Source organism: Odontesthes bonariensis, chromosome 6 (assembly GCF_027942865.1).
Source record: "Odontesthes bonariensis isolate fOdoBon6 chromosome 6, fOdoBon6.hap1, whole genome shotgun sequence".
Lineage (NCBI taxonomy): Eukaryota > Metazoa > Chordata > Actinopteri > Atheriniformes > Atherinopsidae > Odontesthes > Odontesthes bonariensis.
The window spans coordinates 11,129,200-11,153,713 of record NC_134511.1 but is presented as its reverse complement, the minus strand read 5'-3'; the positions used below and the strand labels follow the sequence as shown (position 1 = coordinate 11,153,713).

The 24,514-nt window shown below is 40.1% G+C and overlaps 2 protein-coding genes across 2 annotated transcripts; both read left to right on the top strand.

The window, feature by feature from the left end:
* Positions 1-571: 571 nt before the first annotated feature.
* Positions 572-2,749, top strand: LOC142382818 (nuclear factor 7, brain-like). Its single transcript, XM_075468941.1, has one exon. The coding sequence runs from the start codon at positions 680-682 to the stop codon at positions 2,096-2,098; it is 1,419 nt and encodes a 472-aa protein (XP_075325056.1). The 5' UTR covers positions 572-679; the 3' UTR covers positions 2,099-2,749.
* A 19,013-nt stretch (positions 2,750-21,762) lies between these two features.
* LOC142382817 (nuclear factor 7, brain-like) lies at positions 21,763-23,970 on the top strand. Its single transcript, XM_075468940.1, has one exon. The coding sequence runs from the start codon at positions 21,848-21,850 to the stop codon at positions 23,078-23,080; it is 1,233 nt and encodes a 410-aa protein (XP_075325055.1). The 5' UTR covers positions 21,763-21,847; the 3' UTR covers positions 23,081-23,970.
* The last annotated feature ends 544 nt before the right edge of the window (positions 23,971-24,514 follow it).

Genomic DNA, 24,514 nt, shown 5'->3' with positions numbered 1-24,514 from the left:
TTCAAACCGACAGACAGCTGAGCTGTTAGGAACTTTTGACGTGAACCACGTGACCTTGTGTTGGTTAGTTCAAAGAGTGTCGTAACTCTCTCAATCAGGATCTGCTCCGACTGGTTCTGACGTGAAACACGTTTTTCAATTTTGTTTTCTTGAAAAAATAGAAATATTTTTGCATTTACTGATAAAATGACTTGAAATGTTAAAAATGTGCAGCTAACACACTGTGTACAGTTATAAATGGAGTAAAATGTTGTTCCAAAGAAGGCTGAAGTATCTGACTGTCCAAAACTCATCTCCTGGTGGTTTTAACCAAAAGCTTGAAAAGAGTGAAGCTAGATTTCATTGCTAACTAAAAACGAATATTTACAACAGATATATTTCAAATGGAATCAGATTATGCTGCAACATCACTAAAAAAAAGTATTTGCATCTTTAGTATTTCCCTCCTTATTAAACAGCCCCACCCAGCGGTGTCTCTGTTAAATGTCAGTTTATTTCTATCAGCATCACCCATGACACGAAAAAACGAAACTGAAACATTAACAGCATCGATCAGGCGGAGACGACGTTCAATAAAAGAGCTGAAACTGTACTGAAGAACAGACTGAAGGGGAACTGTAAGTCGATACGACTATATTTTGTGATTATAGATTTTATTCTTTAATCGCAGTCAGCAGAAATGGCTGAGAAATATGCTCTTGTTGAAAGTTTTTTGAGCTGCCACGTGTGTTCAGAGACTTTCAGAGACCCTGTGTCTCTGAGCTGCAGCCACAGCTTCTGTTCAAGCTGCCTGCAGAAATTCTGGGAACAAGCTGAAAACAGAAACTGTCCCATTTGTAAAAGACAATCCTCAAAGGATCCTCCAATGGTTAACTTTTCCCTGAAAGAACTGGCTGACTCATTTGCTCAGAGGCAAAGTAGCACTTCAGCTGAGATGGAGAATAAAACAAAGCCGAGTGAGGAGGTAGTGTGTGAGAAACACTCTGAAGTTCCTTTTTGGTTCTGTGAAGACGAGCAGAGAGCTGTGTGTCCTGTCTGTGAGTTTTCTCTCCACCAGAGTCACAAAGTGGTTCCTGTAGAACAAGCAGTCGGTGAGCTGAAGGAGCAGCTGAAATCTGACTTAAAGTCTCTGCAGGACAAGAGGAACAAATACAAACAAGTGGAGGAAACATACGATGATGTGATTCAACACTCCAAGAAGCAGCTGTTGTCCACAGAGAGGCAGATCAGAGCAGAGTTCAACAAGCTCCACCAGTTCCTGAAAGAGGAAGAGGAGTCCAGACTGGCAGCTCTGAGGGAGGAAGAGGAGCAGAAGAGGAAGACTGTCAGCAGAGAGATGAAGAGGATTCAGGAGCAGATCTCCTCTCTGTCAGACAGTATCTGTGCTGTTGAAGAAGAGCTGCAGAAAGACAACGTGCCATTCCTCAGCAGCTATAAACCCACTCAGAGCAGAGCCAGAGCCCAGTGCTCACTGTCAGATCCACAGCTGCTCTCAGGAGCGCTGACAGATGTGGCCAAACACCTGGGCAACCTGTCCTTCAGAGTGTGGGAGAAGATGAAGGAGAAGGTCCACTTCAGTCCTGTCATTCTGGATCCAAACACTGCAAACCGCTGTCTCTATCTGTCTGATGATCTGACCAGTGTGAGACGTGGCGACACAGAGCAGCAGCTTCCTGACAATCCAGAGAGAAGCACTTACTATCCTGATGTTTTTGGCTCTGAGGGCTTCAGCTCAGGGAAACACAGCTGGGAGGTGGAGGTGGGAGATCATCCTGACTGGGAGGTGGGTTTGCTTAAAGAGTCAGTTGACAGGAAGGGAAAGGTGTCTGCTACACCAAAATATGGAATCTGGTGTTTATGGCATGGTGATGGAAAATACACTGATTGTGTTGGTGAGACTGTCACAGAGAAGAAGAGTCTCCAGAGGATCAGAGTCCAGCTGGACTATGACAGGGGGGAGGTGTCCTTCTACAACTCTGAAGATGAGACTCACATCTACACTCACAGAGACACTTTCACTGAGAAACTCTTCCCATTTTTTAGCATTGGAGAAGCTGGTGATGCCAAAACCTCTGAAATCAAAATGAGTAAAAAATAAGATCTGAGAGAAGTTATTATTTGAACGATCATGATCAGGATCTGTTAAAAGTTTGGTTCAGTCCAATAAAAGAACATCAGTTTGTATAATATACAGAATGTTTCCTTAAAGCAGCAACAAAAGCTGTTAAATCATAAATGTAGTTCTTACATCTTTTTATAAACGGTGAAACATCACGTTTGAGCAGAGAAGCAGAAAAAGGCTTTCATGTTAAATCCACCCACAGAAAAGCTTCTCTGACCATGTTTTCATTTTTAGTTGAACAGGTTCTTTATTTCAGTTCCTCAGTGAATCTCTGATATCAATTCTTTGAACTTTAAAACGCGCTTTACTTCCTCACGAAGCTGTTATTTACTTATCGGGTGTCAGTGAAGATTACTGTTGACCTGGGAATACTGTATTCTATACATTCAGTTCATTTAGCAAACAGCCAACAACATAAAGAGCATTCCTGTGTTTAGCAGACTCTGAAAATCATCTGCAGAACTTTCTGGATAATGTGAGACGGTTTATGTTTCTGCTCTGAGTTCATTGCGACTAAGAACTTGTCCGAATGTGTTGAACAGAGCAACAATTGGACTCTTTCTGATGAGTTTGTGGCTCATTTAAGTCATTCAAATATCAGAAACTATTGAGAAGAGCAGCTAAAAACAGCAAAGGCTCACATTAGAGGAAACATCTGGAGTTTTTGCTGTAAAAATGATTTGAATGCTTCATTGTTCTCTCCTCAGTCTCCCAGTTAAACATCTAAATTGTGGACGTCTGTTTCAGTGGCTGCACGGCAACATTTATCTTTCCCACTTCTGAGCTGCTGTTTGTTCCAGCGGCTTCATTTAAACTTTGTTTTCTTACCTGATGAACTTGTGTTTTCACTGATATCTTTGTTCGTTTGTGCCAATAAAGAAAAAGAAAAGATCAAATCCGTGCTTCAGTTTGCTTTGTGTGAACGCAGAGAGACACAAATGTTTCTATTTAAACTGTCATTTTATTGATAACACCTTAGCACATTTTCTTGAAGTTAGAGAAACACGTGTAAGAGAACAGAGCAATAATCTGAAGAATCAGAGAATCAAGAGGGTTAATATTATCATTATCATTATCAAAATGTCACTTATTAAGGCTTCTCTTTAAGGTGAAACTTGTGGAATGAGCACAACAGCTTTAACAGCATTTACAAGTGCCAGCAATTTTTATTCAGAAAGCAGTGAGCAGAGAGTTCTTTATGTTCTGGAGTCCAGCATGAAGGAGCACTCCCAGTCGGGGAAGGAGATGGTGGTGTCGACTTGTTCAGCTTCTGCTGCTCGATCTGGATGTTTGTGAGGAAAACAACAGAAAATAATGAGCGGTGCCATTTCAGAGGTTTCTTGTTGTGTGGTTTTTGGGTTTTTTTGGGATGCGTCTCTTACCTCTGCACCTATGTGATAGGCTCTGAGCTCGTTGGCGTAGTTCCGATAGACTTTGAGGGTGGAGATTGAAGGTGGCATTTTTCTGAAGGGTGATGTCAGAGACTTCAGGTGGAGCTGCATCTGTTTGCAATCAGCAAGAGGACACAAATATTGGCTGTCAAAAGCTAAAAATAAAACACCACTTCATCTTTGCTGCAAGTAGAGTTGGAATTTCAGAATAGTGAAGGGACAGTAAGGGAGAAGGATGGAGGATGCTAGAAGCCAGAGATAAAGAGGAAATATGATGGGTGGAGGTCCTACCTACGTTTCAGGTGGAGGTTAGTGCTGGAGAATATTGTCTTCTATAATGGAGAGTACTGTTGAGGTTTTCGGTTTTTTTAAGGCAAATAGTAGTTTCAGGTAGAGCTGGAAGGTGGTGTTTTTTTGCAGGTGGATGGTTGACTCTGCAGGTGGAGATAAAAGCTGGAGTTTTCTTTGCAGGTGGATGGTTGACTCTGCAGGTGGAGATGAAAGCTGGAGTTTTCTTTGCAGGCGGATGGTTGACTGCAGGTGGAGATGGAAAGTTGGCGTTTTTTAGCAGGCAGATGGTAGACTGCATGAGGTTGAAGGTGGAGTTGTTGTGCAGGTGGATGGTAAACTGCATGAGGTTGAAGGTGGAGTTTTTGTGCAGGTGGATGGTTGACTTCATGAGATGAAAATTGGAGTTTTTTTTGCAGACAGGTGGTTGACTCTGCAGGTGGAGATGGAAGGTGGAGGTTTTTCGGCAGGCGGATGGTTGACTCTGCATGAGGTTGAAGGTGGAGTTGTTGTGCAGGTGGATGGTAGACTCTGCATGAGGTTGAAGGTGGAGTTGTTGTGCAGGTGGATGGTAGACTCTGCATGAGGTTGAAGGTGGAGTTGTTGTGCAGGTGGATGGTAGACTCTGCATGAGGTTGAAGGTGGAGTTGTTGTGCAGGTGGATGGTAGACTTCATGAGATGAAAATTGGAGTTTTTTTTGCAGACAGGTGGTTGACTCTGCAGGTGGAGATGGAAGGTGGAGGTTTTTCGGCAGGCGGATGGTTGACTCTGCATGAGGTTGAAGGTGGAGTTGTTGTGCAGGTGGATGGTAGACTCTGCATGAGGTTGAAGGTGGAGTTGTTGTGCAGGTGGATGGTAGACTCTGCATGAGGTTGAAGGTGGAGTTGTTGTGCAGGTGGATGGTAGACTCTGCATGAGGTTGAAGGTGGAGTTGTTGTGCAGGTGGATGGTAGACTTCATGAGATGAAAATTGGAGTTTTTTTTGCAGACAGGTGGTTGACTCTGCAGGTGGAGATGGAAGGTGGAGGTTTTTCGGCAGGTGGAGATATAAGGTAGAATTTTTTGCAGACGGATGATAGATTCTGCATGGGATGGAAACTGGAGTTTTTGTGCTGGTGGAGATGGAAGGTGGACTTTTTTCCAGGCAGATGGTTGACTCTGCGTGTGGAGATGGAAGGTGGAGGTTTTTCGGCAGGTGGATGGTTGACTGCTGGTGGGGATATAAGGTAGAATTTTTCGCAGATGGGTGGTACACTGCTTGTGTAGAAGAAAGGTGGAGTTTTTTTAGCAGGCGGATGGTTGACTCTGCAGGTGGAGATGGAAGGTGGGGGTTTTTGGCAGGCAGATGGTTGACTCTGCATGAGATGGAAGGTGGAGTTTTCAGCAGGCGGATGGTTGACTGCGTGAGATGGAAGGTGGAGTTTTTAGAAGGCGGATGGTTGACTTTGCATGAGATGGAAGGTGGAGGTTTTTAGCAGGCGGATGGTTGACTGCATGAGATGGAAGGTGGAGTTTTTAGCAGGCGGATGGTTGACTCTGCGTGAGGTTGAAGGTGGAGGTTTTAGCAGGCGGATGGTTGACTCTGCATGAGATGGAAGGTGGAGTTTTTAGCAGGCGGATGGTTGACTCTGCATGAGATGGAAGGTGGAGTTTTTAGCAGGCGGATGGTTGACTCTGCATGAGATGGAAGGTGGAGTTTTTAGCAGGCCGAGTTTTTAGCAAGCGGATGGTTGACTGCATGAGATGGAAGGTGGAGGTTTTAGCAGGCGGATGGTAGACTCTGCAGGTGGAGATGGAAGGTGGAGTTGTTTGGCAGGCAGATGGTTGACTCTGCATGAGATGGAAGGTGGAGGGGTTTTAGCAGGCGGAGGGGTTTTAGCAGGCGGATGGTTGACTCTGCGTGAGATGGAAGGTGGTGTTTTTAGCAGGCGGATGGTAGACTCTGCAGGTGGAGATGGAAGGTGGAGTTGTTTGGCAGGCAGATGGTTGACTCTGCATGAGATGGAAGGTGGAGGGGTTTTAGCAGGCGGAGGGGTTTTAGCAGGCGGATGGTTGACTCTGCGTGAGATGGAAGGTGGGGGTTTTTGCAGACGGATGGTTGACTGTGTGTGGAACTGGAAAGTAGATCTTTTCGCAGATGGGTGGTAGACTCTGCAGATGGATGTGGAATGTGGAGGTTTGTCCTGCAGGTAGATGGCTGTTGATGGAGACAAAAACTGTATTTACTGATTCAAATATGAAAAAAAACTTAAAGCTATATAACTATGTACAGATGTCAAAACATTTAACCATCTAACTCATATTTAAAATCTTAAATAGATTATTAAATATTATTTAGATTTAGTAAATATCAATTGTTTGTGGGTGGATTTCTCGGCCTAGGCTCATGAGAAACATCCACGTTGTGAAGCGGAGGATACTCTCCAGCCCCATCGGAGACGTGCACAGTCTGAAGCCCGTCTTCAGAGATTGTGGTCGTCAGTGTTGGACGATTCAGCCTCTCCCAGAGCTTCTGCTTAATCTGAAGTCCCAGGTTCAGGCTGTAGGGACGGACACGGCCATTTTTGAACCTAAAAGAAACAGAAATGACATTGTAAAAAATAATGAATTGAAATCTTTTAGTACGCTTTAAATGTGATGATGATTCATCTGAAAAAGTCACATCATTTGATAGAAACACACCTCAGCATGTCATCAACCACCTCGTGGTAGATTTTTTGGTACTCCTCCACCGTGTGGTTGTGAATCATAAGCGGGCTGTCGTCCTGTCTGGGAGCTCTGGAGGGCTGGAGGCTGAGGGCCACAGGAGACACTGCTGGGAGGTCTTCAGGTGGGATGGGGTCTCTAGGCTTTGGCACCAAACTCAGAACCTCTAAAGGAGGTTCAGAAGGGCCGGCCACCGCGCTGCGCTTCCTCTTCGGTGAGAGGTTTGCACTTGTGGAGCGCTTGCGTTTTTGGGGCGCTTTAACCACCTGCAGAAGGTCAACAACACAGAAGAGTTCAGACTGGAGGAACCCACTTAACCTTTTGCACATTTTGCTTTGTAAGAATGCAATTCATCATTACATCAGGTTTTTACAGATCAAACCTTATTTTGTTCTACACTTGGATGTAGGAAGATAAGTGATTAAAAATGTTGGGTTGGGATTTGGAATTAATTCAGTTAAGCAGACCTGTACACTTGTCGGGCACAATGTAACATCACATTTTTTATCTGTATGTGAGAATCAGATGTCTTACCTGATGGTCCCTGCAGCACGGACACTGCCTGTGGGCCGTGGTTGTGATCCTCCTGGATCTGCGGATGACCTGGTGGTCGGCTGGTACATCACACTGAAACAGCATGTCAGAGAATGGCTTTAAATGGATTGTAAATGTAAGAAATGAGAATTTCGCACAGTTCTACAAATCTTTATAATTTCCTAAAGAAAATCTGTGATGTTTTTAAGAAGTCTTATCAACCCACGGGGTTGCTTTGTCCCTGAATAGTTTGGTAAAGAACAGTTGCTGGACCTCATCGATCTCAACTATCAGTGCTTCCTTGCTCAAAATAGTACCTATTTCACTATTTTCTCCATAAACTCCAATAATAAATGCATTCATTTTGATTCATTCAACACAATAGACATCAAAACAATAAATCTCAATAAAATGATACAATATACAAAAATAAAATCCTCTAAACTCTCTTAAAAATATTCTTTTCATGCTATAAATATGTAGGAAAACTTCTCGTTCAGGTCAGGTTTGAGTTTTTCTGAGTTGTTTCCCTCTGAATTTGGTAGTTTTGCATTTCATTTCATTGGACTGATGGTCACATATATGTCACATTCATAACCTCACCAGTGCCACTGAGCAGAGTATACACAGCTAAACAGAACGTTTTCACTTATTGATGATGACTGATGAACATCATCAGCCAACCACAGGCGGATTAGAGAGGGCAGTGCTTCGCCCAGGTGACCTACAGCTGCCTCACGTGCTTTTTAAGTGCAACGTACAAGTTAACAACCTCAGTGATTTAAGTTCTAGAAAAACAGGTGTGTGAGCTAGTTTTTAGAAAAACAAATGTGTGTATATATATACTTTATAGTAACATTCAGACAGGTTTTGATATGAAAGTATAGTACTTTTAAAAAGAAACGACAGCTCAGCAGTGACACAGCTGAAGAGAGTTCCAGAACAAGTCGAAAAACAACAACATTCATCGTTGTTGCTGCTGAGCTGTATTCTTTCAAAAATGTGCAAAACTCTGATACTAAAATGTCTCCAAAAGTTATAGTAAAAATATATAAATAAATATATACACACACAAGTATACATATATATATATACTTATATATGTAAAGTTTAAGTTGTTAACCTGCAATTTGCATTTCAAATAATAAAAGTATAAAGTCTGGCCTTTGTTGGATTTTATAAAAGTAATTATAAGGACAGATAATGTGAGCTACTCAAACAAAATTATTAAAACAAGTTCAAAAGCAAGTTCAGGTCTGACAGTCGGCATCATTTCAGTCAAAATGACGTTCCCTTAAACTTTAACCCATTTTTGTTCTTTAAAATCACATAAATATGCACTCTCTACTGAATGTCCCCCATTGGGGGATGAATAAAGTATTTTTCTATTCTATTCTATCCTAACTTTGACTTCACTGTATGTTCTGTACAATGTGACCTGGTTAATGGGTGTTTTATATGTTATTTCTGTAATCCCTGACCTTTTGAAAACTTTATGAAAGTAGTTACGAGGACAGATGATTTGAAGTACTTAAAGGAAGTGTTTCAAAAGGAAAAAAAATAAACTTAGGATAACTATAAACCAATGCTCAGTTTCATAAACAGGTGTTAAAAGTTCTGGTACAGTTGAGGTCTAACAGTCAATATCATGACGGTAAAAACGACTGAAATAGTATAGAAATAGTATAAATCCCCCAGTTTAACTAAAATTTGGATTATTTCTTCACCATTTGTTTTGCAAAGCAAAGAAAAATAGTAGCCTACAGACTATCAAATTTCTAAAAATCAAATTTCTTACATTTTCCATGTTGGAAGTTTCTTTGAGTCACGGGAAGTTTCTGGGAGTCTTTGGCTCTTTAGAAGATGCAGCAAATTGTCAGTCAAAGTGATTGAAATCAACAGAAATCGATGAGGGATGTCTGAGAAAACACTGTCCTTGAAAGATAGAATTGTGTTTGTGTTTAAATGATGATACGACCTAAAAGATGCACCTGAGGAGGAACCATAGCAACCATGGAATGCTGGACATCCAAGTTTGTGCATTGGTTGTTTTCACGGATGTGGACATAATGATGCCACGTGATGTTTTTCACATATCACCTCTGTGATGGGATGTTATATCAAGTCTACCTGAAAACACATTTATATATATATGTATGAAGCAATGTGCCCCGGCCTTGAATCTCAGGGCAAAAGGCCCAGTCATAAGGGGAGATTGCTCTGGGAGAGAGGAGAGGGAAGTTAGTCCAGGTATGGATTGAAACAGAGTTTCCAGAGAGATATGAACAGGGTGTTAAATTTTACAGAAGAATTTGCTTACTTAGGAACTGGGAAGAGGAAACTTGGAAGGGGGGCACTGGTTTGAGTTCCAACGGGAGGTTTTCCACAGGAGCGGAGCATCTTGAGGGAAGCGGGTAAGTGATCTGGGCAAGTAGGCTGCTCTTCGGCCAGATGGAGGACACCGAGAAGCATAGGGACAGAGATGTTAGAAGTGTGAGCTTCAAGAAACGCAGGAGAGCCATGAAAGAGCCGCTCTACTATGGCAGATAATCTGGTGGAGATTGGGTGCAGGCCGGCGATGAGATTGATGAACAACAGGTGTACTGACCGAGGAGAGGGAACCCAGGACTCCACCCAGCCGCAGGTCCCAGTCTGCCCAACCCATCCTAGATTCCAGAAGATAAACAAATGATAAGGTGAGAAGATTCAGTTGATGCATCTCCTGGATTACTGACTACCTGACAGACAGGACACAGTTTCTATGACCAACAGGAAAGGCTGTGTACCGAAAAGGGATGAGCAGACTCTACTTTCTAAAGAAGGCTCAAATCCTATATTGTGTGCAGCAAGATGCTGGAGATTTTCTATCAGTCCGTTGTGGGCAGTGTATTTTTCTTACCTGTTGTCTGCTGGGGGGAGCGGCATCGGAGCCAGCGATGCAAACAGACCAGATAAACGGACCAGGAAGGCTGGCTTCATCACAGACAACGGAGTTCCTTCTCCAGGAGGCTCATTCAGCTCTGCTGTCACAAGGATCGCTACAGGAAATCCTTCCTGCCAAAGGCCGTCAGACTGTCCAGCAGTTCACACCAGACTTAATGAGTGAATAAGTATTCATCTGTGTTTATAAATACCTGCACTGCACTCATGTTCAACTTAATTATTCAATATTTATACATGCACTATCCATCTGCACATTACTGTATATACATTTGTTCATTATTATTTTGTAAATACTTGTTTTTCTATACATTATTGTAACTTTAAAACTATATTAAATCTCTTTATCATGGATGTCTCGCATTCTACCAATTTCTGAAAAGAATACTCTGAACATTTCGAACGTAAATATATGCTTAATTATGCTTCTGAGAAATATCCTAAAATATAAGCCTATATTTGCTTCTTTCAGTTTATTCACTCTACAACATACTAACTGGCTTTTACTTTAAATTCTATTTAGTCGTTCCTCCTGTAATTATATATATAACAAAGTATATTTTAAAGTGTTTTAGATGATTATATGATGAACATGTGCTTTATCAAAGTTTTTTGAGGTTTCGAAGTGCGAGTTTTTAAGCATATTTCAACATTTGAATAAATTTGACAGAAGCCTTTTGATCTAATCACACATTTGGTATAGCTCTAATTCAAGCAGGTTAATTTGTATGATGACTTTACTTTTAATGTTTTAGAAATACCCAGTAAGCGTGCCATCTAGTTCTTCGTGAGTAATAAGTGTAGTTAAAGTAAATGTAGTTCCAATTAGACTTATTTGTGCATAAAAAGATAATTCCATGGATTATTGTTGATTCTCTTGAAGCCATTTTTTCAGACCACTTACTATTGAAGTTAAATTCTTATCATTTTCATTCAGAAAAGCGGTTTTGAGATTGTTATTATATAACTATAGTGTCTTTTTAACCCAAAATCACATTATGCATGTTTGATAATGTAGCACCTTTAGTCTCGACTTGAGATTTGGAGAGATACTGACATCGCTCTAGGTTCGGAGTTGCACCAGAGAAGGACTCAGAAGAATGAGTAGGTGTTGGCGTTTGAACATGTGACATTTTAATATCAATTCAATAGAAATAATGAACAATTACAGCTGGGCTGTCACTTAATTTTTTAAATACGGCGCCGTAGAAATAAAGAAAATAATAAAATAAAATAAACAAAGTTCAAAGGAAAAGTCCAATGGGAAACCGAGCTCTCCTGCTCGGTGTCCTGATGAGTTTAGTTAAAAAAAGAAGGATCCAAGGGGTGTGTGTGTACTCAGTGTATCAATGTTCCAGTTTCTTCTTCTTCGACTCCTTTCACTACTACTCCTGAGTAGGTGAGAAGTGTGTGTGTTTCTTATCTGTACTCAGCGTGTGAGATTCAGATGATCTGTTCAGATGATCCAGAGTCGTCAAGGTAGGTTATGCAGCTGGCCATACTGCATCTCCAACACTCGTTCTCTCAGAATCGCCGGGCTGGGCTCGCCATCTCAATCAATCTTTATTCTCGGACAGTAGATCAGACTAGCAGGAACACAAAAAAAAACAACCTACACAGAAAGTGCAAAGTTGTAATGAACTTCATCTGATTCTGTCTCTGTTCCGTATGAGATCTCATCAATTTCTCAGTTCAAAGTACAAAATATATCACCAAAATATTAAGAAAATATATTTAAAGCACAATAGGCTAAATGAAATATTGTTAAAAAAAAACATTCATTTTAACCATAAATGTATTCAATTATTCATGAATTGTCATAATAAACACTATTTTTAAACAGACACATGCTTAATGCATCTCTTTTTCACCACTATTTATCTTTTATCAACAGTTTTTAACCATTTTAATTCACTTTTTAAATATTTAACTTTTTAACACTAAATGAATTAGTTTTACATATTTAAGTGTAAATTCCTTTATCAAAAACTTCCCCTGAAGCCAAAGAGACAAAGGGAAACTAGAAAGAGCCGAGTGCAGAGAAATGGTTGAAGGTTGGAAACGGAGGGAGCGGAAAAAAAGAGTGAAGAGAAGAGAAGCCGACTCAGTGCTGTCAGTGCAGCTCAGTCACTGCTGGAGAAAGAAGATGGCAGAAACTGACCTCAGCAACGCTTCATGTGACTGAATATCTGACAGGAAGGCAGCAGAGCTCACATTGACCTCAGGACACCAGAGGAGGACCGTTCATGTCGTCTGTATGAAGGCTGGAACACTTAATATACTCTCAGTCATGATTTCAGCTTTGAACCCTCAGGAGCAGCTGATCAGCTGACCTGAGGGATCGACTGGGTGCGTAGGGCTGCAGAAACTCAGAGAGGTACACTGGTGCAAGGCCATTCATGGTTTTAAAAGCAAATAAAAGAATTTTAAAATGACATGTAACTTTGGCACACTGAAAGACTCCATGATTCGGGATCAGATGGTGTTCGGCGTGGAAGACAAGCGGATCCGAGAAAGGCTGTTGAGGGAAGCAGAGCTTACCTTGGAAGGAGCTATAAAGATTTGCCAAGCCAGTGAACTCTCCCGGATGCACCTGAGGACTTTCTACAAAGCAGATGACAACCCAGCCAGCGTTCTGGTAGAGGAAAACATCGCAGAGGGCAACGACCTGTGCAACGCATGGATGATAAGATGTTCGCCTGTAAGAGATGTGGTTCTCGACATAATCTGAAACAATGTCCTGCGTATGGCAAGCAATGTTCTCAGTGTGGAGGAAAAAAACATTTTGCCAAGCAGTGCTTTTCGAGAAGAAAAGGAAGGTCTGTTAATTTGGTTGAAGATACTGATCTGAGTGACACATTTTTTGTTGGTGTGGTGAACTGTGAAAATGAACCACAAGAAACAGTTCATGTTATCCGAGAAGATAAATGGATAGCACCATTGCAAATTAATGGCACTATTATTCCCATGAAATTGGACACTGGTGCTAAAGCAAACCTGATCAGTATGTCTGATATTAAAACAATGAAAGTCAAGCCAAAAATGGAGAACAAAGTAGTCACGCTCAGAGATTATAATGGACAAAGTATTAGATATTTGGGAACGTGTCGACTGAAAGTGACCGTCAAAGGAAAAATACATCATCTATTATTCTCTGTTGTTAGTGATGGTCTGGATTCTCTGTTAGGTGACAAAGCCTGTGAAGATTTGCAGTTGGTGAAAAGAGTGAATCGCATTAATATGACTGAGTACACCAAATGACTCTGTTGACTCTATAGTGCCAAACAATGCAGATGTGTTTAAAGGATTTGGTGTGTTACCATTTACATATAATATCCAGTTGAAAGAAAATGCAAAACCAGTAATACATCCAGCTCGAAGAATTCCCGCACCATTAAGAGATGAAGTAAAGAAAGAGCTTGAACGCATGACTATGTTGGGGGTGATTAAAAAAAATTGAAGAACCAACAGATTGGGTCAGCTCGATGGTGTGTGTGAAGAAAAAGAATAGAGAACTGAGATTGTGCATGGATACAAAGGATTTGAATGAAAACAATAAGCGTGAGCATTACCAGATACCTAAACGAGAAGAAATTACTAGTGAAATGACGGGTGCCAAATATTTCACAAAATTGGATGCTTCGCAAGGTTTTTGGCAGCTGAAACTTGATGAAAGTAGCAGCAAGTATTGTACTTTCAATACTCCTTTTGGCAGATACTGTTTTTTGAGACTACCATTTGGCATAATCTCAGCGTCTGAAATCTTTCACAGAGCAATGGAACAGATTATTGAAGGACTTCGAGTGTATGTTGATGACATTGTAATCTGGGGTTCCACTTGTCAAGAGCACAATGAAAGGCTTGTCAGAGTGTTAGATCGAATAAGAAGTCATGGACTAAAACTCAACAAAAGTAAGTGTCTTTTTGGAGTTGAAGAAATTGTGTTTTTAGGAGATAAGTTATCGGCACAAGGCATTCAACCAAGTCAGGAAAAAATAAATGCCATACTTAACATGTCAAAACCCAAAGATAAAACTGGAGTGCAGCGTATCATGGGAATGATAAACTTTGTTGGTAAATTTATTCCCAATCTCGCAGCTAGAACGTCCAGTATTAGACAGCTTCTGCGTAAAGAAAATTATCTTCAGTGGACTGATGATGATGATGATGATGATGATAGTAATTTATTTTAGACAAAACATTTCACCGGTCAGTGCAAAGCAAACACAAAGTACATAATAAATTATAAATAAATTTCTTGAAGACACATCACATCGGTGATTATGAGTCTGAAAAGGAGTATGATGAAGTATAACTTATATAATCATACCCCTTTTCCAGTAGTAATTTATCACATTATTTTCAGTTTCCAATATCCTTTCTGACAACATGAAATAATAATTATAGTTATATTTCCTCAGAGAGATGAAAGTACTACATACACACACATATACATATGTACACATACATATATACATATTCACATATACATACACCTATACACACATATACATACATACACCCATATACACACCCATCTGCTTATATACAAAAATAATACACAACTATTTACAGACCTATATACATTTACCCACACATGCACAGACCTGCACACACTTGCTGAAATCATACATAGAGTTTTAATTCCCAGCCAGGATCACCCCCCTTGTTCTTCCTTATACCTTTGAATAATATCCATTTTGAGGCCTTTCTTAAAATATCTCATGCTTGGACTTTGCTTCAGCTCTTTAGAGAGTTTATTCCAGATATTCACACCAACACCAGAGATGCACATTCTTTTCATTGTTGTTCAAGCCTTCAAAGTTCTGAAGTTGAGGTTTTCTCTATAGTCATATCCCCCCACTCTATCAGAAAATAATTTTTGAATATTTTCTGGCAATGTTTTGTTTCTGACTTTATACATAATCTGTGCAGTTTGAAACTCTACCAAATAAGTGAGTTTCAGTAAATAAGAATGGATGAATAGATTGTGGGTATGACAATAAAAATCAGCCTTGTGAACTAAACGAATGGCTCTTTTCTGTAATGTGCATAATGGTTGAAGTGACGTTCTGTAAGTGTTGCCCCAAACTTCCACACAGTAACTTAGATATGGTAAGATAAGTGAACAGTACAGAATATATAGGGCAGAGGAGTTTAGATATTTTCTAGCATTAGAAAGAACTGCAATACTTCTTACAATTTTAGATTGGACATATTTTATATGAGGTTTCCAACAGATCTTATTTTGAATCAATACTCCCAAAAACCGGATTTCAGTCACTCTCTCCACAGTCATATTATCAATTTTTATTTGTAAATCACTCTTCTCTTTACACTTACCGAATAACATAAACTTGGATTTATCTAAATTTAGCGACAATTTGTTAATATTAAACCACTCTTTCAGTTTACATAACTCTAGATTCATTTCAAGCAACAGCTGTCGTAAATTTTCACCCGTACCAAAGATGTTTGTGTCATCAGCAAATAATACAAAGTTAAGTCTCTTGGAGACCTTACATATATCATTTATATACAAAATAAACAATTTTTGGCCCCAATACTGAGCCCTGGGGAACACCACAAACAATGTCCAAGCATGAGGATTGGAAATCACCCAACTGCACAAATTGTTGCCTATTGCTGAGATAACTTTTCATCCAATGCAACACTACTCCTCTTAGACCATAACCCTCACGTTTTCTGAGGAGTATGTCATGATCAATTGTATCAAATGCTTTTTTTAAATCAATAAATACCCCAACAGCATGTTTCTTTTTATCTAATGCACTGGTCACTTCTTCTATTAAATGCAGAACTGCCATCGCTGTGGATCTTTGTGGCCTAAATCCATACTGATTTTCAGTCAGTAGATGATGTTTACTAATAAATCTTTCTAATCTAACAACAAATATTTTTTCCACAATTTTGGAAAATTGTGGAAGTAATGAAACAGGCCTGTAATTTGTGAAATCATGTCTATTCCCAGATTTATGTAGTGGGATGACTTTCGCAATTTTCATTTTTTGTGGAAATATTCCTGTTCGAATTGACAGGTTACAGATATATGTTAGCGGTTGAATAATTTCCACAATCACCTTCTTAATTATTATCATGTCGATGCCATCATAGTCAGTTGACCTTTTATTTTCACATTTATTTACTATATCTATGATCTCATTTTCCTCCACTGCTGTGAGAAACATGGAATCTGGATTTCTAACTAATACATCATTTAGTATTTCATGTCCTGTGGGCTGCGGGATTTTCTCAGCCAATTTAGGGCCCACACTTACAAAGTATTTATTAAAATTATGACCTATCTCTTCCATGTTATTTAAATGTTTATCTCCATTGTTTGTAAAGTGTTGTGGATAACTAACATGTTTGGAGTTTTTTCTAATAACACTGTTTAAAATATTCCAGATACCTTTAATATTATTTTTATTTCTATCCAACTGTTTACTATAATAATCTTGTTTTGCTATTCTTAAGACAGCAGTTAATTTGTTCTTATATTTCTTGTATCTATTTTCTGCCCCAGTTGATCTATGCCTTATGAAGTCTCTATATAACTTATTCTTTTTTTTACAGGCATTTTGCAATCCCTTTGTGATCCATGGAGTTTCAGAATATTTATTTGCAGAAATAAACTCTACATTCGGACAATTTTTCTCATATAATGATTTAAAAATATTCAGAAAATTATCATATGCTTTATCCATGTCATTTTCTTTTAATACTAACTCCCAGTTTTGTTTAGATAATTCATCTTTAAATGCATTTATAGATTTTTCCGTCCTTAGTCTTTTAATAATTGGATTATTTTTAGTCTTAACTTTCATGTGGCAGATATCACAAACAACAAAAACAGGTAAATGATCACTGATGTCATGAACTAACAATCCACTTATTGTGTTGTCTATTAAATTTGTAAATATGTTATCTATTAATGTAGCTCTATTGGCTGTGATTCTGCTAGGTCTCGTAATTTGAGGGAAAAGGCTCAGACTACATGTAGTATTAATAAACTCTTCAGTCAATTTGTGATTGTTGACATTCAGCAGATCAATATTAAAGTCCCCACAAATAAAGTAGTTCTTTGAAGTTATAGCTGTATATGTTTTCTCAAACCATTCTGTGAAGAGGTTCATGTTAGAACCAGGAGCCCTATATATACAGCTAACAATTACATTTTTATTTTTTTCCATATATATTTCAACTGTTAAACACTCAAAATGATCTTTAACCACGTTAGTCATGTTTTCAATTAGCTTATATCTAAAGCTGCTGTCCACATATACAGCTACTCCTCCACCAATCTTTCCTTCTCTATTAATATAACTAAATTCATAATCATCTAATTCAAAATCGGCTCCCTTGTTAGAAGTAAGCCAGGTTTCAGAGATAGTGATGACACTAAAAGGTTGTTTAAATTGGCTTAGACAGTCCTTGATGTGGTTAAAGTTCGCATATAAGCTTCTGCTGTTGAAATGTATTATGGAGAACTTATTGTCTGCATTAAAGGCATGGTTGGTAATCCTGTTCAGAAACACATTTTGTAATACTGGGTGAAATGGTCCGTCTATCCTGAGAGAAATCTATACAAGATGTATTTAGAAAAAGGGACGAAAATAATCAGACCTCTGTGGCAGCTGCAGGACTGAGAAAAAGCTGACCAATCCGAGATCAGATTGGAGCGCCTACAAAAACCAATCAGATGCCTCTGCTTTCTGCCTACGCCCCCCTCTGTCGGCTCCCTGCTCCGTGTGCGCATGCGGTTCCACCGGCTTTGGATGAAGCACTGACGGAATGGGGAGGGGGGGGTGGAGCTTAGAGGAGGGGACACTTTCGAATCTTGCTAGCTCTCTTGCTAGCTCTCTAGGATTACCTACCATAGCTTTAACTGTTATATTATATTGTTGAGTCGAGTAGTAGCAACAGTCATTCCCAATGTTATAGAAAAAGTTGTTTTATGGGTCCAAATCCTTTTCCTTGTCTTGGCTCTTATATTCAGTGTAGTCAAAAGTTTTCAGTTCCAGGTAATCAGTGTTAGTTAGAGGTGTTAATGTTGTGTCCATAGATGATGAGGACAACGTGTTGTTTAACTGTGACATGGTGATTGAGTTTCATGTGCAATCACCTGAGATCCCATTTAAAACATTCAGTTGTACTTATCCAGTTCAGCGATGTCCCGAACAACCAGAACCTTTGCCTCCTCTGGAGTTCCATTAAGTTTGACAAAAACCTTACAATTTGTTGTCCATGTTGATTGGATCTTTCCTTGTTTTCTCAGAAACCGAGCCTTTCTGGCGATATCAGCATTCTTCTTGGTCAAGTGCTCATTAATAAATATGTCAGATCCTTTCAGCAATCTGCCTTGTTTTAACAGAGCAAACTTGTATTTCCTCTTTGTGAATCTCATGATGATGGCATGTTTATCTTCTTCTCCTCTTCTCGGAAGCGGGTGGCATGCTTCCACAGTGTCACAGTCCAGCTCTATCCCCTTGTTCCGGAGGAAAGAAGCCACCTGTTTCTCTGTGGAGTCAAGCACTCCAACCGATGGTTCACCAACAGTACTAGGTGCAGCCACTGCGCTGGCATACGAACAGGGCTTAACTCTAAGTCCAGTGATGATCACATCATTTATCTTACTGTATTGTTCCAAATAGGCCACTCGGTTCTCCAATGCAGCGATCCGTTTATCCTTTTCCTCATTAAGAAGTCTCAACGACTTCACTTCTTTCACTAAGTCCAAAATGCTGTTTTGATGCAGCCGTATAGCTGTCACTTCCTCCGAGAGAAAATCCAGGGATTTCTTAATGTCATCAAGATCCTCTGAAGCTTGAGTCTTTCTGGGTCCCATTCTCTTTCAATTTCACTTTTTATTTTATTTATTTAGTCTCCAATGCAAATTCCCAGCCACTACTTACGTGTTAGCTTCCAGACTTCCACTGCTTACCGGCTTACAGTTAGCTTACAGTTAGCTTCCACCGCTTACCGGCTAGCTTCGGTTAGCTTCGGTTAGCCGTTAGCCCAACCGCCACCTTTCTTTTGTCGACACGGATGGTGTCCACGAACTTTCTGCGTTGTGTGGAACTCCACCGTAGATTAAGATCAGATTCTCAAAAAACACTTACTCCCACACACACATGGTGATGTATATGCATCAGTTTGGAAAGCTCAATCCGGATGGACACTCACACTCCAGTCCAGTTGCAACCAGTGTGCTGAACTGATGAACATGATCGTGAATGGGAAAGCCTAAAAAATGTACTGACAACTGCACCTGTGTTGACCTTTTATGATCCAGCAAAGAGTATTAAGGTGTCGACAGATGCTTCCAAGGATGGGCTAAGAGCTGTGTTACTGCAAGCTGAGGGTGAGTTGTGGAAACCAGTTGCTTATGCATCCAGATCGATGACAGAAACAGAGTGTCGCTATGCACAAATTGAAAAGGAATGCCTAGGATTAGTTTTTGGACTGGAGAGGTTTCACAGTTATGTTTATGGCTTCCCATCATTCACTGTAGAAACGGATCATCGACCACTTGTGGTAATTGTTAGAAAGAATTTGAATGATATGTCTCCAAGAATTCAACGTATGATGATGAAGCTTCAGAGATATGATTTCAAACTGATATATACACCAGGAAAACTTCTTATTATGGCTGATGCACTGTCACGAGCACCTCTTGAGGATAAAATGAGTACTACCGCAGAAGATGTGGAAAGTTATGTAAACATGGTGTATGCAGCTCTACCTGTATCTAATGCAAAGTTCAGACAGATAGTAGCAGAGACAGCAGCAGATGCAGAGTTACAGCGTGTGATCGATCACATGGAGAATGGTTGGCCAGAAGGATCTAGTTCATTGTTCTACCACATCAGAAGTGAGTTGAGCCATGTGGATGGACTTTTGTTAAAACAGAACAGAATCGTTATTCCACAAAATTTACGGCAAGATATTCTGCGTAGAATACATGAAGGTCATCTTGGTATTGAGAAATGCAAAAGAAGGGCCAGGGAAACTGTCTTTTGGCCAGGAATAAACAGAGACATTGAAAGAGTAATAAGATCATGTGAAACGTGTCAAAAACACAGAAGCAAGCAAACTAAGGAGCCTATGATTATTATGGACATGCCAGTGGCACCATGGCATAAAGTGGGGATGGACTTGTTTCATCTTCAAGGCAAAGATTACTTAGTTGTCATTGACAATTACTCTAACTTTCCTGAGATGGCATTGTTGTCAAGTACATCATCAAATTGTGTGATTGCACATGTTAAATCCATTTTTGCCAGGCATGGTATTCCATATGTGGTTGTAAGTGATAATGGACCATGTTTCAGTAGCAAGGAGTAGAAGAAGTTTGTAGATCATTATGGATTTGAACACATTACATCAAGCCCCCTGTATCCCCAGTCAAATGGCAAGGCTGAAAAAGGAGTTCATATTCTTAAACAACTACTGAAGAAAGCAGTTGATAGTGGTTCAGATCCTTATCTTGCTTTGCTTATTTATCGAGCGTCACCTCTGGAATGTGGATTATCGCCAGGAGAATTGTTGATGAATAGAAAACTGAGAACTACATTACCATGTTACACTAAAGTGAGAAAGATTCCAAAACTACATCGAAAGCTAAGATCTTTAAAAGTTAAACAAAAACATGTGTATGACAAAACAACCAAGCAGCTTCCGCTTCTCAACAGAAATGACACTGTCAGAATTGAAGATTCTGGTAGATGGATGACTAAAGCTAATGTTCTTAAAGACGTTGCACCTCGATCTTTTACAGTAAGAACTGAGGAAGGACAAATAATCAGACGTAATAGACGCAGTTTGCTTAAAATACAAGGAACTGTTAAAGAACCAGATGTGATTAAAGAAAGTGATGGAGGAGATGATATAGTTGGAGTAGACAACGAATCAGGTTCAACATATGAATCCATTTCGCCATCTTCTTCAAATACCAGCACAGAGCTTTCTAGTGAACCTGTCTTAAGAAGATCAACAAGACAGATCAAGAAACCTCAAAGACTGAACTTGACTTTTTTAGGAAGATTTATAAGGGAGAAAAATATGTGTATATGTTTGGGATGTTGTGATTTTCTATTGTTGTGATTTAAAGGTTAATGAGTATGACATGTATTTATTGTAAATGTAGATTGTGATATTTTAAAGAAAGGAGGATGTAATGATATGATGTTTAGCCACTAAATGGCAGTATAACTCGTGGTCACATGGTGGAGTAAAAATGTATATAAGTGAAGAAGACTTGATTGTAAACAGGTGTCACACGGCAGAATAAAATTTGATTTAAACAACATGCTGGACTTCGCTTCATGGTCTTAATACGGAACACAACAATATGAAGTCAGCAGCACATTCACACTGATATGATGGCAGAACATGTTTCCTGTTACAGCTCATGAAGAAAAAATGTTGCTCAACGAGTTGAAGGTGAGCTTTGAAACAACAAAGACACTTTGTCTGACTGTTAACACGTCACTGAGAGATAAAAGAGGACAAAGGTCATTTTCAAGATTGTTAAACGGAGCTGAGACACCATAACAGGGTGTGAGATCTCTGCTGAAAAACACGTTTTTGGAGGAATTTTACCGGACAGGTTGGAGAATTTGGTGAGTCCTCTGACTAAAAATACTTCAGAAGAAAGTTGCTGAGAAAATCTCTCTTGTTGAAAGTTTTTTGAGCTGCCATGTTTGTTCAGAGACTTTCAGAGATCCTGTGTCTCTGAGCTGCAGCCACAGCTTCTGTTCAAGCTGCCTGCAGACATTCTGGGAACAAGCTGAAAACAGAAACTGTCCCATTTGTAAAAGAAAATCCTCAAAGGATCCTCCAATGGTTAACTTTTCCCTGAAAGAACTGGCTGACTCTTTTGCTAAGAGGCAAAGTAGCACTTCAGCTGAGATGGAGAATAAAACAAAACCGAGTGAGGATGTGGTGTGTGAGAAACACTCTGAAGTTCCTTTTTGGTTCTGTGAAGACGAGCAGAGAGCTGTGTGTCCTGTCTGTGAGTTTTCTCTCCACCAGAGTCACAAAGTGGTTCCTGTAGAACAAGCAGTCGGTGACCTGAAGGAGCAGCTGAAATCTGACTTAAAGTCTCTGCAGGACAAGAGGAACAAATACAAACAAGTGGAGGAAACATACGATGATGTGATTCAACACTCCAAGCAGCAGCTGTTGTCCACAGAGAGGCAGATCAGAGCAGAGTTCAACAAGCTCCACCAGTTCCTGAAAGAGGAAGAGGAGTCCAGACTGGCAGCTCTGAGGGAGGAAGAGGAGCAGAAGAGGAAGACTGTCAACAGAGAGATGAAGAGGATTCAGGAGCAGATCTCCTCTCTGTCAGACAGTATCTGTGCTGTTGAAGAAGAGCTGCAGAAAGACAACGTGCCATTCCTCAGCAGCTATAAACCCACTCAGAGCAGAGCCAGAGCCCAGTGCTCACTGTCAGATCCACAGCTGCTCTCAGGAGCGCTGACAGATGTGGCCAAACACCTGGGCAACCTGTCCTTCAGAGTGTGGGAGAAGATGAAGGAGAAGGTCCACTTCAGTCCTGTCATCCTGGATCCAAACACTGGAAACGGCCGTCTCTATCTGTCTGATGATCTGACCAGTGTGAGACGTGGAGACACAGAGCAGCAGCTTCCTGACAATCCAGAGAGAAACACTAAGTATGCTCTTGTTTTTGGCTCTGAGGGCTTCAGCTCAGGGAAACACAGCTGGGAGGTGGAGGTGGGAGATCATCCTCGCTGGATTGTGGGTTTGGTTAAAGAGTCAGTTGACAGGAAGGGAGAGGCGTTTCCTTCACCAAAATATGGAATCTGGTGTTTATGGCATGGTGATGGAAAATACACTAATGGTGTTGGTAAGACTGTCACAGTGAAGAATAGTCTCCAGAGGATCAGAGTCCAGCTGGACTATGACAGGGGGGAGGTGTCCTTCTACAACTCTGAAGACGAGACTCACATCTTCACTCACAGAGACACTTTCACTGAGAAACTCTTCCCATATTTCAGCATTGGAGAAGCTGGTGATGCCAAAACTTCTGAAATCAAAATGATTAAAAAATAAGATCTGAGAGAAGTCATTATTTGAACGATCATGATCAGGATCTGTTAAAAGTTTGGTTGAGTCCAATAAAAGAACATCAGTTTGTATAATATACAGAATGTTTCCTTAAAGCAGCGACAAAAGATGTTAAATCATAAATGTAGTTCTTACATCTTTTTATAAACGGTGAAACATCACGTTTGAGCAGAGAAGCAGAAAAAGGCTTTCATGTTAAATCCACCCACAGAAAAGCTTCTCTGACCATGTTTTCATTTTTAGTTGAACAGGTTCTTTATTTCAGTTCCTCAGTGAATCTCTGATATAAATTCTTTGAACTTTAAAACACGCTTTACTTCCTCACGAAGCTGTTATTCACTTATCGGGTGTCAGTGAAGATTACTGTTGACCTGGGAATACTGTATTCTATGCATTCAGTTCATTTAGCAAACAGCCAACAACATAAAGAGCATTCCTGTGTTTAGCAGACTCTGAAAATCATCTGCAGAACTTTCTGGATAATGTGAGACGGTTTATGTTTGTGCTCTGAGTTCATTGCGACTAAGAACTTGTCCGAATGTGTTGAACAGAGCAACAATTGGACTCTTTCTGATGAGTTTGGGGCTCATTTAAGTCATTCAAATATCAGAAACTGTTGAGAAGAGCAGCTAAAAACAGCAAAGGCTCACATTAGAGGAAACATCTGGAGTTTTTGCTGTAAAAATGATTTGAATGCTTCATTGTTCTCTCCTCAGTCTCGCAGTTAAACATCTAAATTGTGGACGTCTGTTTCAGTGGCTGCACGGCAACATTTATCTTTCCCACTTCTGAGCTGCTGTTTGTTCCAGCGGCTTCATTTAAACTTTGTTTTCTTACCTGATGAACTTGTGTTTTCACTGATATCTTTGTTCGTTTGTGCCAATGAAGAAAAAGAAAAGATCAAATCCGTGCTTCAGTTTGCTTTGTGTGAACGCAGAGAGACACAAATGTTTCTATTTAAACTCATTTTATTGATAACACCTTAGCACATTTTCTTGAAGTTAGAGAAACACGTGTAAGAGAACAGAGCAATAATCTGAAGAATCAGAGAATCAGAGGGTTAATATTATCATACAGAAGAAAGCCAAAGAGACAAAAAGAGACAAAGGGAAACTAGAAAGAGCCGAGTGCAGAGAAATGGTTGAAGGTTGGAAACGGAGGGAGCGGGAAAAAAAGAGTGAAGAGAAGAGAAGCCGACTCAGTGCTGTCAGTGCAGCTCAGTCACTGCTGGAGAAAGAAGATGGCAGAAAGTTACCTCAGCGACGCTTCATCTGACTGAATATCTGACAGGAAGGCAGCAGAGCTCACACTGACCTCAGGACACCAGAGGAGGACCGTTCATGTCGTCTGTATGAAGGCTGGAACACTTAATATACTCGTTGTTTGTCCTGAATGCTAGAAATGTAAAAAGCTTCATCA